Source organism: Dipteris shenzhenensis, chromosome 30, assembly GCF_047967505.1.
Source record: "Dipteris shenzhenensis isolate YYH24624 ecotype China chromosome 30, Dip_SZ_1.0, whole genome shotgun sequence".
Lineage (NCBI taxonomy): Eukaryota > Viridiplantae > Streptophyta > Polypodiopsida > Gleicheniales > Dipteridaceae > Dipteris > Dipteris shenzhenensis.
Window position 1 is genome coordinate 44,780,062 of NC_141625.1, and position 14,968 is coordinate 44,795,029.

The window sequence follows — 14,968 nt, forward strand, 5'->3', positions numbered from 1 at the left end:
CATTGAAAGTCAAGCATTGTATTTGTTCAAGCACATTTACAAAAAATTTATACGAAGTATGTACAATAAAATAGATCAAGTCTGCATGTTCACCTACCTCTTCACGTGTGCGCATACACACACATGTGCACACGTGTACACATGCATGAACAAATGCACATATACGTGCACAAAACACATGCATGCGTGCATGCATGCAAGTGTGGATGTGTGTGCACGTGCATGCGTGTGTGTGTGTGTGCGTGTTCTTACCCAAAAATAAAAAAAAAAGTGTGTGTGTGCAGGGACAACTTTTTGATCTCTTTATTCTAAATATCATATGCAAGTGTTGGATCCACTTTCCCACTTTTCTCAAAAGAGATGCTTTACTTAGTCAACAAATTATCCTTGCCAATGCTTTTATCCTTGTAAATGCAATTTTCCCAATTCCCTAAGAGAATGATGCATTATGCTTTATATAGCATTGATAAGGGAATTAACTCGATTTGATTTCACTTCTTCTTACCTTTCCACACAAGGGAGGCGATAAGAACTTAATAATTTTGGATCTCTCTCTCTCTCTTAGCTTTTCTTGCACCTTGCTCTTCCTTCCTTTGGCTTCAATCTCCTAGCTTAGAGTTGTTGCTTTGTCATCTAAGTGGGAACTTATGAGGTAGTTAATTTAAGCACATGTGTTGTCTTTGTTGTACATAAATTCTTTCCACAAGTTGAGCCGCTTATGAATTATTGGTCCCCACACCTCATACAACACACTACATGAAAAGCAAGGGTTGAGAGGTTGCTTTCAAACTATTTGATTTGCTCCATCATGACATGCAAGCATAGAGTAAAAGAGCACGAGCACCAAGGAGGAGAGCCTATTTTTTTGGATAGAACTCCTAAGTTTCATGAAGTTGCTATCGCAAGAGGTGTAAAGGATGAAAACAAAGCGCTTGGACGTGCAAGGTGTTGAAGGGGCACGTTTTTATACGGGGACTACGCTGTCGTAGGAAGGTAGAACGTAAGTGTGTGCTGTTGTGTTTTTTGGGGCCAAGGGAAAGCGACACAAATGGGAGGCGCGCAGAGTTTGGGAACTGTTGCTTGTTGCTGTGAAAGAATGTTGGAATGAGAATCTTATGCGACGACAAAGGTTGGACGATAGGGTTAAAATGGGAAAATTTTGGCGGCACACGTGTAAAGGGCAGGGGCCCTCGCGACCCAGCGCGTTTACCGAAAGCCTGGGTTATTTCCACAGAAAACGCGTACAAAAAATTAAGAGTAAGAAATCAGATATCACGTGGAATTCAGCCCGTAAAAACAAATAGGATACAGCGGCAAAGGATGAGTTTTTTGAGGCATAGGTGAAAAGTACGTGCGTGATTGGCTGGAACAGAGAAAAGAACGGAGCATCTGTGGGGGTAGATACAGGGGCGCCGGCCGACGTGGCAATGCTGGCCCTATTGAAAATTTTAGCGATTTAGCGATGGGATCGCAGTGAATCTTTGGGGCGCAGCCGGCACGTGTGAAGTCAGAATCTCAGATAATAAGGCCGGAATAAAAGGAATATGATTGTATTATTTGCAATTAGAATAATTAGGGGGCTGCCTTTTCCGACAGTAAAAAAATGGGCTGCTTACGTGTCGGGCGCAGCGCGCACACACACTCTCTCTCTCCTCTCTCTCCAGGCGCCCTCTCTCTACGCCCTCTCTCTCTTCGGGAAAACGCAGTTTTGGCACGCGGGGTCACTCACCCACAATCTGTGAGCACCTTTTTGCGTCGCAGGAGGCAGCGCCCGTCTCTGCTGTTCACAGCGGCTCGCCCCAACCACCACCCACAACCGCCTCTCCCCTTGATTCCTCCCCTTTCCATCTTTCTTCCCTCTTCCCAATGCTCGCAGCTCTCCCCTGTACCTCCGCCTGCATCCCCCCCCATCTGCCCTTCCTCCCTTCTTCCCTCCTGCCCTTTCCCCCAGATCCCCTCCTGCCACCTTTTGCCGCCCCCCTCTATCCCCTCCCCTTAGCTCCTCTTCCCACAACCCAGTGCTCTATTTCCTCAACTCCATCCTCATTACACATCTCTTCAGCAGAACGTTGCTCCCTTCTCCACAGTCGCCTTCGTCATCGTCGTCATCCGCAGCAAACGCCTGCCTTTGGGTTGTGAGTTTTTGCGTCTCTCCCTAGTCCAATCTTTCCAAAGGCACCATTTTGTTGATCGTCCTTTCCCAGTTTCGGAAAGGCCATGGTTCGGCATGCGGAGCAGCTAACCGCAGCTCAAACCTAGTTTTCCATGAGCTCGGAGCATTCGATCGTACCAGGAGTCAGAACGGCGATCTTGGGCTGTCGCTCATTTTTGTTGAGTGCGTTTCCCATCTCTCAAGATGAGGGCGAAGCTTCTTCATTTGCCACGGTTCTCTTCCCTGGGAATACTTTTACCACCAAGATGATCAGGGTTCAAAGGAGTTTCGATGTAGTCTGTTGAAGTTCACAGCGGTCTTTAGAAGGGCTGAGGCCGCAAGCTTGTCCTGCCATGTTCGTGTGGTCTGGGGCGTGCTGAAGAGCGAGAGATGGGGTGTGCAACTTCGAGGATCGAGGATTCGGATGTGCTTATGCAATGCAGGAACCGCAAACGGGCTATGAAAGATGCTGTGAATTTCAGACAGGATTTCGCAGTAGCACACCTAGCCTACATACAGACACTAAGAAACGTTGGATTTGCTCTTCGGCGTTTTGCGGAAGGTGAGTTTTCTGATGCGCAAACCTCTCCTAAAAGTCCGTCCACCCCTGTTCTATCTCTACCACAAACATCTTCGCCCCCTGTTGCAGCCTTGTCCCCCCCTCCTGCAGCTTCTGCTGTTTCTCCGCCCCCTTCAACCCCTCCTGCTCCTGCTTCTCCACCCCTTGCCCCTGCTCCTCCCAAAGCTGCAAGCCCCCCACCTTCTTCACTGCCACCATCTACGTCTCCTCGGGAATCACCCCCTGCATCTCCCTTCTTAGAAGCAAGCCCCGTTCAATCTGTTCCGGATGCTAGTCCCTATACAGATGTGTCCCGTTCAATGAGCATGCATGGTATGGCATCTCCTGAAAGGGCTAGCGACTTCTCTCCTCCTTACTATTCTCCTGCAAGAGACGAGATATTCATGACGTTCTCTCCCCCTCCTCGGATGTCCGTTGCTGCCCCACCTCCACCTTCCCCACCACACTCGGCTTCGTGGTTTATGGATATTTTCACCGCTCCAGTTATTCCGTATCATTTGCAGGAGCAGAGAAGGATGAAGCAATATGGTGAAGAAGAGGAGGAAGAAGCACAGGATTTTGATCAGGTCCGAGAAGAAGAAGGAATGCCTGATCTGGAAGACGAGGAACAGAAGGAAGAAGAAAAGGATCAGCCTGAGCAGGATGAAGAGATACAAGATGTGGAGGAGACGGCACCCCAGATATCTGAGGACAAGCCTGAGGAGAAAGTGGCAGACGTACCTGAAAGTAAGGCTGAAAATTCTCCTGATAAAGATGATGAAGAGGAGGAAAAGCCAGCTGTCGTGGTAACTGTAGTAAAAGACTTGGATATGGAGAATGACCACAAAGAAAAAGAAAGGAAAGAGCTTGCTGTTCTTACTACCGAAAAGGGAAGCAACTTGAAGCAAGTTGTGAGGCATATCGATGACCATTTTGCAAGAGCCTATGACAGTGGGAAGGATGTTTCTGGGATGCTGGAAACACAGATGGTCTATCATTATCTGAACATTATGGACTTAAAAGGTATACTTTCTTCCACCCTCAAAAGGGACTTTCTGATGAGGTGTACTCCAACGCAATCCGTTGATCTAATTTTCCACCTGTTTTATTTGCAGACTCCTCCAAGGTTTTCAATGCAATCACCTGGTACTGGTCCCGCAAGACATCTCTGGCAATGAGAGATGCTTATGAGGACAGTGGGGATATTCCAGAGTGTGGTATGGCTGGCAGCCATGCCTCAACCCTGGAAAGGTTGTATGCATGGGAGAAAAAGCTTTATGAGGAAGTGAAGGTAATTCATCCCTAAGGTGTTTTTTACTGGAAGGTGACATCTTTCTTGACAATGCCGTCTTGTGAAGGTCCCCAAGAGCAGAATTATAGGGATAGGTTTAAGCCTTAGTAACCTTAGGTCCTCTAAACGGATACTAGCTATAGCCCAGGAAGTCACCTCAAGTTGTACCTCAAGTTGACCTTTCATGGGGAGGTATTCTTTATGTTAATCAAACAGATTCCAGAATCTTTCGAAACCTAGATGGCAGCTTATGCTTGGGTACTGATGAGAACATAAAGCGTTGCTTTGCTTACTAAGTTCTTTTTCTTCTTTTTAAAATTTTCTCATTTACTCATTTGAAAACAATTTCCTTTGTTCTTTTGCTTGTTTTATAAACTTTTGATTTGTAAGGTTGGATTTATTGTAATCTTATGAAGGTATATGTTAATCAAACTGACCTATGGTGTATTTTACTGCTAAAAAACTTTTTATATTATGGGTCCTATTCTGGCATCTTTGCTGGAGGGTGGCACCTTTCTTTATGAAGGTTCCCAAAAGCAGAATTCTAGGGATAGGTTTAGCGGCCAGCCTACCTCTAAACAGATCCTAGCTGTAGCTCAGGAAGTTATGTGAAGGTGCTTTTTGCTGGAGGGTGGCATATTTTTTGACAATGCTGTCTTATGGAGGTCCCCAAAGGAAAAACAAGGTGAATGATATTTAATCATTCACAAGGCCTGCCCAAGATAAAAAAGCAAACAAAAAAGAATCCATTGGGGATGGTGTGGAGGAAGACTGCACGAGATGGAGAGAGAGAGAGAGAGAGAGAGAGAGAGAGAGAGAGAGAGGAGGAGGGGGGTGGGAGCGAGAAAAGGTGGAGATGGTGTGTAGGAAGAGAGAGAGAGAGAGAGAGAGAGTAAACCACTTTAAAGTCTACATTCAAGTCCAAACTTAAGAGAGAAGCCACGTGTCAACATATTGTCCAATAGGAAAATGCACTTCTAAAGATTCTAAAAAGGCCTAATTTCTGCTTTGCCCAATTTGAAACGTTGCTAAGGCTACCTAGAGGGCAGGCCAATTATAGGGATAGGTTAGCCTTAGTAACCTTGGGGCCTCTAAACAGATACATGCGATTTCTCAGGAAGTCATGTCAAGTAGACCTTGACCATTCATGGTGAGATTTTCTTTATGTTGTTAATCAAACTCGCCTTTGATGTATTTTACTGCTCAAATCTTCGTACAGCGTGGTCCTATTCGCTGTGGGCTCGTAACTCGATCAATCACTCAGTCAATCAACTCGCTTGATTGGATTTTTACCCTTTTGCTTTATTATCTATCTTGTGAGTTAAGCAAAGATTCAGTTGAATGGCACTACTGCTTCATACTTTTACTTGTTTTTAATTGTCAAGTTTGTATTCTGTTTGGACTGTCTTCTGTTTGGACCATTGTTGATATAACTTGATTTGAGTTTCTAGTGCTCTATTACATTATTACTGTGCGAAGCTAGCAGTTTCTGGATAGTAACTGGAGAATCTGGTAATTTGTTGCTGCAGACTGGAGAGGTTATTCGAATGGCTTTTGATCGGAAGTGCAAGCAGTTAAGCATACTTGATCGTAAGGGGGAGGACCCCACTGTGATAGACAAGACACGTGCTGCTATTAAAAAATTAGACACACGGCTTATAGTGGCTTTTCGAGCAATACATTCTGCGTCCATGAGAATCCAACAGCTGACAAATGAAGAATTGTATCCCCAGCTGGCTGAGTTGTCAGGAGGGTATGCTTGGATTTGGCCCAACTAATAGTTTTGTGTTATTACATGTTCAGTTTGCAAACTCTTCTGGACTCGTCCCGAATACTAATACCTGACAATCTGTCAAGTGCTTTAAATGCTGGAAACTTTTCTGCTGTCTGCTGTTCACTACTTCTACACTACTGCTCAATACAAACTTTACATCAGTCAGATTCCTTAGTCTCACACAGCTTATCTGTGAAGTGCTTGCTTGGTTCGTATTTACAAACAGGCATGGTCTCACATCCTATGGTTTGTTTGCATCACAGGTTGATGAATATGTGGAAGGTGATGTTAGAGTGTCACAAAACACAAAAAGCAATTGCATTGGAGATGCAGACTCTTGAGAACTCAAAAGCTGGCGATGCAGCAGATGAGATGCACAGAAAGGCCACTATTGAACTGGCACATGAGCTCGAGAAGTGGCAAAGTCATTTTCATCGATGGATTAGCTCTCAAAGAAAGTACATCAACTCTTTATTTAAATGGTTGGAACAATGCCGCTCCCAACCAGAGGCAGATGTGAGAGGTACACCTAATTCTATGTACCGGTCAGCAGGAGAGCCCAAAATTTATTTGTTAATACAAAAGTGGCAGACCTCCCTTGATGAACTTGCAAATGAGCAGAGGGCTGTGGATGTTATCAGCGATTTTGCTGCAGTGGTATACTCATTAGAGTCCGGGCAGTCAGAGGAGCTAAATCTAAAGAAACAAGCTGAAAGATCTGCGAAAGGCCTACATGACAAGACTCTCTCACTTCAACATATGGAAAGGAGGTTTGTGGAGGCTCCAGAAGACTCTGGTGGTAAGCCTGGTGAAAGGCATAAAAGCAGCTTACAGGAAAGAAGAGATGACCTAGACAGCTTGAGAACAGTTGTTGAGGAAGAGAAGTATAAGTATTCCAGGGCTGTACAAGGCCGACGAGAGACCACCCTCAGTAGTCTTAGGGAAAATCTTCCAATGGTCTTTGAATCAATGACTTCATTTGCAACTGCTGCTCTTAGCAAGTATGAAAAACTGCAACAGGAGACGGAGAACAGTAAATTTTCACTTGAAGACAATGATGAGATGCATGAAAATTTGGAGGAGTGAACAAGTTTTATTTATGATGGGAATAGCGTCTGCTCCGAGGGTGCATATGCCCAACAGATGGTGTCATCATCTCAATTACCATATCTTATCATCAAGTTTTGAGGGTGCCTGTGCCCCTACAGCTATCTTAGCAGTTATCAATCAAGTCTTCTTTTTCCCTTTTCCCCTCTGCACAGCTTGCTTATGTTGTAACTTTCATAGCCTTTTTGTCAAGGCTTCATTATTTATAATCTACCCCTCTTCTCTCTTTTGGTTGATTAGTGTAATTTCGTCTATGTTTTAGCTCCTTAATAGGTAAATGTTGTTAGTCTTCTTTGTTTTTTATGCATTAGCTCGTTCTTTTTCTCGTTCTGTATTGTTGGCCCTGCTCTTATTTCCTTTTTGTGTCTAATTTCCCGCCTTGTTTTTTCCTCCCCCTCGTATCATCATTCAAATTTTCAGGGAAGAATTTCCCAAGTTAAAGGGCTTTCTTTTGCAGCTTCATGAAAAGTTTTGTAGTGTAGGGAGGGATTAAGTAGTGAGAGTCTATTGAGCCATGGGCTCTTGATGTGTGCTATTGTCAATGGATTAACTGTAAGGAATGAGCAGCCTTCATATTCTCAGCGGCAGCCCTGCCAAAATAAGGGGTGGGGGGTGTTCAGCACTCCTGTTTTCACCCTGGGTCGTTCACCTTCAGGCGGGCATGGTTTGAACATCTTCTCTATTATTGCGAATTCAAATCAGTTCTTAAAATGTCGACTGTCATTAGGTATGTCCTTTAAAATTTTTCTCCTATTTGATGCTATCTTAATTTGTTGTACACATATATTTGATTTCTGAGTGAAAGTATGAGTAGGCTTTAGGCTGCTTATTTAGATGCTAAAAGCTAAAGACCATATTAGTCACCATGCATGATAAAGATTGTGTTTAGAATACGTAGGTGCTGGAGGTCAACTTCTCCTGATGTCACTCTAGAGAGAGAGGGCCAGTGCTGTGAGTGTGTCATTCCAGTGAGGCTAGTTAGGCTGAGTGAGGGCCTTGTGGGTGTGCCTGCCCTGCGAGGGTAGAGTAGGAGGTGCCTCCGGACTCACTTGGAGGCACAGTTGGGGGCTACTTCATGTGCTGCAGTCCCTCTCCTATGAGGCCTTTTGTAGGATGAGGTGGGCCAACCTGTTGGTTGGCCACGTAGGCCTTCTGGTTGGCCTATAGGCAGGGGAGCTTGGCAAGTTGGCTGTGCAGCAGCCTCATATGAGGCCGGCCAGGTGGTGCAGCCCAGCCGGCCAGGTGGTGCAGCCCAGTTGGGCCTAGAGCCAGGGCTTCTGCCCTTGTAGAGCAGCCTGGCAGCCTCTATATGGAGCAGCAGGTGGTTGGCCACCTAGGGCTGCTGCTGGCCCAGCAGTCGATCAGTGTGGAGCAGGGTTCAGCCCCTACATAGGGCCTTGTGGAGCCCTAATTATAGGCCAGGGGTTCCCCTAGGGGCCTATAGTGGGCTGTCGAGAGCAGGTGGGTCGGCCTGCTTATCTCAGCCGACCCAGGAGGCTTCTTCAGTAGAGGTTTTCCCCAGCAGGCTGTGGGATTTTGGCCTGAGATCTCTTGCATTCTCTTGTCCTTTTCTCTCTCTGTGAGCAGTTTGTGTGTGCGAGTGCTCTCTCTGCTTCTGCATGACGAGGTATGAGGGCTGTAAGGCTAGGTTAGGAGGAGGAGTGTTATGACCCTCATTAGCAGGAACTCACGTTAGGTCCAAATTGGCATTAATCATGGGGTTAGGTCTGCATTAGCTTTATGTGTCATTGTAGAGTTAGCAAGTTCTTCTGGACCCGTCATGAATGCTAATACCTGACAATCTGTCAAGTGCTTTAAATGCTCTAAACTTGTCTGCTGTCTGCTGTTCACTACGTCTACACTAACTTTACATTAGTCAGATTCCTTAGCCTCACACAGCTTAGTTTTGAAGTGCTTGCTTGGTTCGCATTTACAAACAAGCGTTGTCTCACATCTTATGGTTTGCTTGCATCACAGGTTGATGAATATGTGGAAGGTGATGCTAGAGTGTCACAAAACACAAAAAGCAATTGCATTGGAGATGCAGACTCTTGGGAGCTCAAAAGCTGGAGATGCAGCAGATGAGATGCACAGAAAGGCCACTATTGAACTGGCACATGAGCTCGAGAAATGGCAAAGTCATTTTCATCGATGGATTAGCTCTCAAAGAAAGTACATTAACTCTTTAATTAAATGGTTGGAACAATGCCGCTCCCAACCGAGGCAGATGTGAGAGGTACACCTAATTCTATGTTTCGGTCAGCAGGAGAGCCCAAACTTTATTTGTTAATACAAAAGTGGCAGACCTCCCTTGACGAACTTGAAAATGAGCAGGGGGCGGTGGATGTTATCAGCGATTTTGCTGCAGTGGTATACTCATTAGAGTCCGGGCAGTCAGAGGAGCTAAATCTAAAGAAACAAGCTGAAAGATCTGCGAAAGGCCTACATGACAAGACTCTCTCACTTCAACATATGTAAAATAAGGTTTGTGGAGGCTCTAGAAGACTCTGGTGGTAAGCCTGGTGAAAGGTATAAAAGCAGCTTACAGGAAAGAAGAACTGACCTAGACAGCTTGAGAACAGTTGCTGAGGAAGAGAAGTATAAGTATTCCAGGGCTGTACAAGGCCGACGAGAGACCACCCTAGTAGTCTTAGGGAAAATCTTCCAATGGTCTTTGTATCAATGATTTCATTTGCAACCGCTGCTCTCAGCGAGTATGGAAAACTGCAACAGAAGACGGAGAACAGTAAATCTCCACTTGAAGACAATGATGAGATTCATGAAAATTTGGAGGAGTGAACAAGTTTTATTTCTGATGGGAATAGCATCTGCTCCGGGGTGCATATGCTCAACGGATGGTGTCATCATCTCAATAATCATATCTTATCATCTAGTTTTGAGAGTGCTTGTGCCCCTACAGCTGTCTTAGCAGTTATGAATCAAGTCTCCTTTTCCCCTTTCCCCCTCTGCACAGCTTGCTTATGTTGTAACTTTCATAGCCTTTTTTTCAAGGCTTCATTATTTATAATCTACCCCTCTTCTCTGCTTTGGTTAATTAGTGTAATCTTGTCTATGTTTGAGCTCATTAATAGGTAAATGTTGTTTTTCTTCTTTGTTTTTTATGCATTAGCTCGTCCTTTTTCTCTTTCTGTATTGTTGGCCCTTCTCTTTTTTCCTTTTGGTGTCTTACTTTCCCGCCTTGTTTTTTCCTCCCCCTTGTATCATTAATCAAATTTTCAAGGAAGAATTTCCCAGGTTAAAGGGCTTTCTTTTGCAGCTTCATGAAAAGGTTTTTAATGTGGGGAGGGATTAAGTAGTGAGAGTCTAGTGAGCCATGGGCTTTTGATGTGCGCTCTGGTCAATGGTTTTTAACTGTAACGAATGAGCAGCCTTCTTATTCTCAGCTGTAGCTGTCCCAAGAAAGGGGTGGGGGGACGGGGGGCGGCGGTGTTCAGCACTACCGTTTTCACCCTGGGTCATTCACCCTCAGGCAGGCGTGGTTTGAAAATCTTCCCAATTATTGCGAATTCAAATCAATCCTTTAATTGTTGACTGTCACGAGGTATGTCCTTTTAACTTTTTCATCTATTTGATGCTATCTTAACGTGTCGTTCATATATATTTGATTTCTGAGCTACATCAAGTATGAGTAGGCTTTAGACGGCTTAATTTGATGCTAAAAGCTAAAGATCATATTATTGACTACACATGATAAAGATTGTGTTAGAATATGATATGTAGGCAAGGCCCTCAAGTGAGCTTTTGCATGAGGAGCTATGAGGGCTGTAGGACTAGGTTAGGAGGAGGGGTGTTATGACCCCCAAGATCATTTCGCATTGATGATGGGTTAGGTCCGAATTGGCGTCAATCATGGGGTTAGGTCTTATATGATGGGATTAGGTCTAGGTGGTTATGGATAGACCCAAGAGATTCTGGATATCTTTTGAAACCCAGATGGCAGCTCATGCTTGGGTACTGATGAGAACATAATCGTAGCTTTGCTTACTAACTTATTTTTATTTTTTATTTTTTTGATTTACTCTTCCCTTCTGTCCTTTGTTATTTCATTTGTTCAAAGCACCAAGTGGGTGAGGAGGCACAACAAAGGCGTATATCCGTGAGGCAAAGGCTAAGGGACCTAGGTAATCCACTGTACTTGTCCCCCTGCCATGTGGGAAATAAGTGAGCCCGCCAGATAATGGCCATCTCTGGAGATCGTAATATGTGATCAAATCACGGACTTCACTACTCCAGTAGATGGGTCGCCCATACCTTGTCAACATGTGGTGCATCTGCTGAGTGCCTCACTATCCTGAGCTCTACTGCATCTAGCTCCGGTACTATCTCGTGCGTGCATTGAAGTTAGCAAGAAGTAGGGTTATCTCCCTGCCTAGAGAACTCCGTGATGTCATCTTGTATCGTCTCATATGGGCTATGTCCCTCTGTGGTGACCTCACGTGCATAGGATGAAGTGTCTAGGGCACCACAATAATGATCGATCGTGCATTTGGGGGCTGGACCCGTATCCCGATATGTCTCTCTTCGTGCCACAAATATGAGTGGTCGGCAAGTGTGATCTGAGGACAGCCACACCCCCATAATCTCGTATCCCACTGTCTCTCATCATCTCTATCCTATGGGTTGACTCCCATGTATATCCTGTCACTATGGGCAGTCCTCTCTTTGGGCTTTCATGTGTCTCGGTGTGGAAGATCATGTCTCTGTCAGTGTATGTCTACAAGAACCCTCCCGGATTGGACCAAATGGTGCCATTGCAATTCTATACAGCTATTTTCAGTCCACTTTGTGCAGTCATCCCATGGGCCCGACACCTTCATAGCTCCCCATCTTCCTCCTCATCGTTTTCTTCTTTGTCTACTCTCTCTCGAATGATCACTTTACCATCCCTGGAGGCAGCCCATTTCCTTGCTTCTCTTGCTGCCCTCATACTCATGAGGGTAGACCTGTCCATTGCTGTCCTGAGCTTCATCACTAGTGGTCTCATTGGGATCTCCGCCTTGCCCACTCTCCAAGCTGTCTCACCAGTGAGATTGACCCCCATCTTATCGAACAAGACTTTGGCATCTGCCATTGGAGTGTCTCCCATTGGTAGGCCTCTGACCAAGACATTTAGTACCTTGTTAGCCCTTCTCTTTTGCTTTTCAAAGCTTCAGAGATAAACTCCTTTTTAGGGGCTGATGTGCCTCTATTAACCACATCCTTCCACTCCATCATCTTTGCCTGTCTCTTACTGATTTGTTGTTTGAGTTCAGCATGTGTGCCTTGCATTGTTGTTTGCATAGCTGCAATATCATTCCTAAGAGTAGCACTTTCTGTTTTGAGTTCTTCCATGGCCTTGCAAGTCTCTTCCAGAGCCACCTTCATGTCTTTTAATTGCTGCATCTCAATCCCCAAAGCATGTACCTTCTCTTGGAGTTTGATTTTTTCATATAATCACTCAGCTTTTTCCTTCTCCCATTCTTCCCTCTTGGCCTTTTCCTTTCTCCACTTTTCTTGTATCCCCCCCCCTTGTTTCTTCACTTTAGCTAGTGTCTTATCCACATATGCTTTCTCTGTTAGGAGAGCTACATTCGTAGCCTCCTGGCTGTCAATTTTCTTAGTCAAGTCTAGGCATATCTTATTGAGACTTGTGAGGACATTGGATGTAGCATTGTGGTTTGTTTCTGCTGAATATGCTGTCATGGCATTTTCTTAAATATCCTCTACACATCCTCTTAATTTGTCTGATTGGATATATTATAGTCTTACAATGGTATATATCCTCTACACATGGTCGTGTAGGCATTGTGCAAAGCCTCGTTCGTCCTTGTTTATTCACACAGATGCATATATATATATATATATATATAGAGAGAGAGAGAGAGAGAGAGAGAGAGAGAGAGAGAGAGAGAGAGAACTACTCCAAGGCACAATTAATACACCAACATGTGCACAATTTGCCTGGGATCACTAGGAATTAATTCCTCAAGCCTGATACACGTACTAGGACTCTCGGAATCTCCAAAGGGCAGCGAACAGATAATAACTAGCGAATACTTAATTTTCTGCAATTGAGAAATTCCGTTTTGATTTAAACTCTCTAATGAGTGCTATCCCGTCCCGGTAGACTGCCCATTTACCATCCTCCTTCCTAGCAGCCCGAACCTTTGCCACTGCCTTATCCTTCAGTTGAGCCTTGGTGAGTTGTCGGCTATCCATATCTTCATCCCTTTCAGCTTGTGAGATTGTCGCAGAACTTTTATACGTATGTCTCGTGAGTTGAGTGTAATGATAGCATCGCCATTACGTTGACCGATATGAACTGCTCAAGCTTCATTGTCATCATCTGGGTTGTCAGGATTGTCCTCGGCATTTGCTGTCCAGTCAACAGTAGGCATGGCTGTCTGGACATGTGCTAAGGTATCACTAAAAGATTCATCTTCTTTATACCATCCATCTAGAAGCTCCCCAATTCTGATTTTCAAAGCATTATCCTTTCTAGCTGCATGTTCTTTAATCTCTTCCTGAATATCAGCTTTGTTGACCTTTGCATTAAACTCCATAGTCACTTCTTGTTTGGTTGTCTGCATTTCAGTATGAACTAGATTCTTGACTGCAGAGACCAGTTGGGGGGTAGGGAGGGAAGCATTGCATGACTTTATAACCTCGTCAATGACTTCCTTCTTACCAAGTCCTTCCAAGACTTGAATTCTAGCTATGGCATCCGTTAGCTGCATCCTCAGCTCTCTCACTTGATCCTGTAGGAAGTAAATTTGTTCATGATATCCAAGAATTGGTCGGTCAAAAAGACCACCTCGTTCATATATATGTGCATACAGGGAAGGCGTCTTGGCTGCCACTATGGAGTATCTGGCTTTGTTACTGGAGGCTGCTGGAGTGGAAGGGGTTTTTGAAGAGGAGGAAGGTAGGCTGGGCCATGCTTTGCTAGCCATATCTCTTGTTACCCCCTGCTTGAGCTAAACCGGTCCTTCCAAGACTTGAATTCTAGCCATGGCATCCGTTAGCTGCATCCTCAGCTCTCTCACTTGATCCTGTAGGAAGTAAATTTGTTCATGATATCCAAGAATTGGTCGGTCAAAAAGACCACCTCGTTCATATATATGTGCATACAAGGAAGGCGTCCTGGCTGCCACGGTGGAGTATCTTGCGTTGTTACTGGAGGCTGCTGGAGTGGAAGGGGTTTTTGAAGAGGAGGAAGTTAGGCTAGGCCATGCTTTGCTGGCCATATCTCCTGTTACCCCCTGGCTGAGCTAAACCCCTAGTTGGGCTGGAGGTTCAACCCAGCTAGGGGTTCCTAATTTAAGAGCTTGCTACAACCAGCTAGGGGAGCAGGGAGCTGAACAGGAACGGGAGCAAGAGGTACAGGTGTACGGGTACGAACGAGAGCGGGAGCTGCAGCAGGTACAGACGGGAGCGGGTGCGGGTATGGACGGGAGCGGGACAGGAGGGGGTGCGGGTACGAACGGGAGCGGGAGCAAGAGCAGGTACGGACGGGAGCGGGAGCAGGTACGGACAAGAGGAACGGGGGGAGGGGGCTAGCAGAGAGGCTATGAGAGGGGGGTTGGAGAGGTAGGGGGGAGCGGAGAGACTACGACAGGGGGGTGAAGAGGCTATGAGAGGGGGGCTGGAGAGGCTACGGGAGGGGGGGAGCGGAGAGACTACGGGAGGGGGGGCGGAGAGGCTACGGGAGGGGGGTGGAGAGGCTACGGGACGGGGGTGGAGAGAGAGAGAGAGAGAGAGAGAGAGAGAGAGAGAGAGAGAGAGTCTATATTAGTCCATGCAGACCAACATGTTAATGTGACAGCAAAAAACTATCTAGTACATCTCTGCTTAGGGACGGCACATGGCATCTCTCAAGGAGTGCAAAAATCAACTCAAGTTATTAAGAGTTCCTACGTAATAGTCTGTGAAAAAAATAATAAGCCATAATCAGTTTAAGACTGAGGGGTTTTTTGGCTTGGATTTAAATTCTTTGATGAGTTCTATGCCTTCACGGTGTACTGAACATTTTCCAGCCTTTCTACTAGCCTTGACCTTGGCTAATTCTGTTGCCTTTTTCTTTAA

At 45.4% G+C, this 14,968-nt stretch overlaps 2 protein-coding genes across 2 annotated transcripts; both read left to right on the plus strand.

Annotated features, from left to right (window-relative positions):
• Positions 1-1,771: 1,771 nt before the first annotated feature.
• LOC147882196 (protein ALTERED PHOSPHATE STARVATION RESPONSE 1-like) lies at positions 1,772-7,117 on the plus strand. The gene is made up of 4 exons (XM_087401291.1): positions 1,772-3,734; positions 3,827-4,002; positions 5,532-5,755; positions 6,040-7,117. Exons 1-4 carry the CDS (start codon positions 2,543-2,545, stop codon positions 6,860-6,862), a joined length of 2,415 nt encoding a protein of 804 aa, XP_087257417.1. The 5' UTR covers positions 1,772-2,542; the 3' UTR covers positions 6,863-7,117.
• A 136-nt stretch (positions 7,118-7,253) lies between these two features.
• LOC147882197 (protein ALTERED PHOSPHATE STARVATION RESPONSE 1-like) lies at positions 7,254-9,892 on the plus strand. Its single transcript, XM_087401292.1, has 2 exons — positions 7,254-7,610; positions 8,861-9,892. Exons 1-2 carry the CDS (start codon positions 7,594-7,596, stop codon positions 9,114-9,116), a joined length of 273 nt encoding a protein of 90 aa, XP_087257418.1. The 5' UTR covers positions 7,254-7,593; the 3' UTR covers positions 9,117-9,892.
• The last annotated feature ends 5,076 nt before the right edge of the window (positions 9,893-14,968 follow it).

Bases quoted from the DNA above. Each gene is read 5' to 3' on its own strand.
- LOC147882196 (XM_087401291.1), top strand. From the start codon at position 2,543: ATGGGGTGTGCAACTTCGAGGATCGAGGATTCGGATGTGCTTATGCAA. The intron at 3,735-3,826 runs GTATACTTTCTT...TTTTATTTGCAG, and splicing joins GAACATTATGGACTTAAAAG to ACTCCTCCAAGGTTTTCAAT. The intron at 4,003-5,531 runs GTAATTCATCCC...TTGTTGCTGCAG, and splicing joins AGCTTTATGAGGAAGTGAAG to ACTGGAGAGGTTATTCGAAT.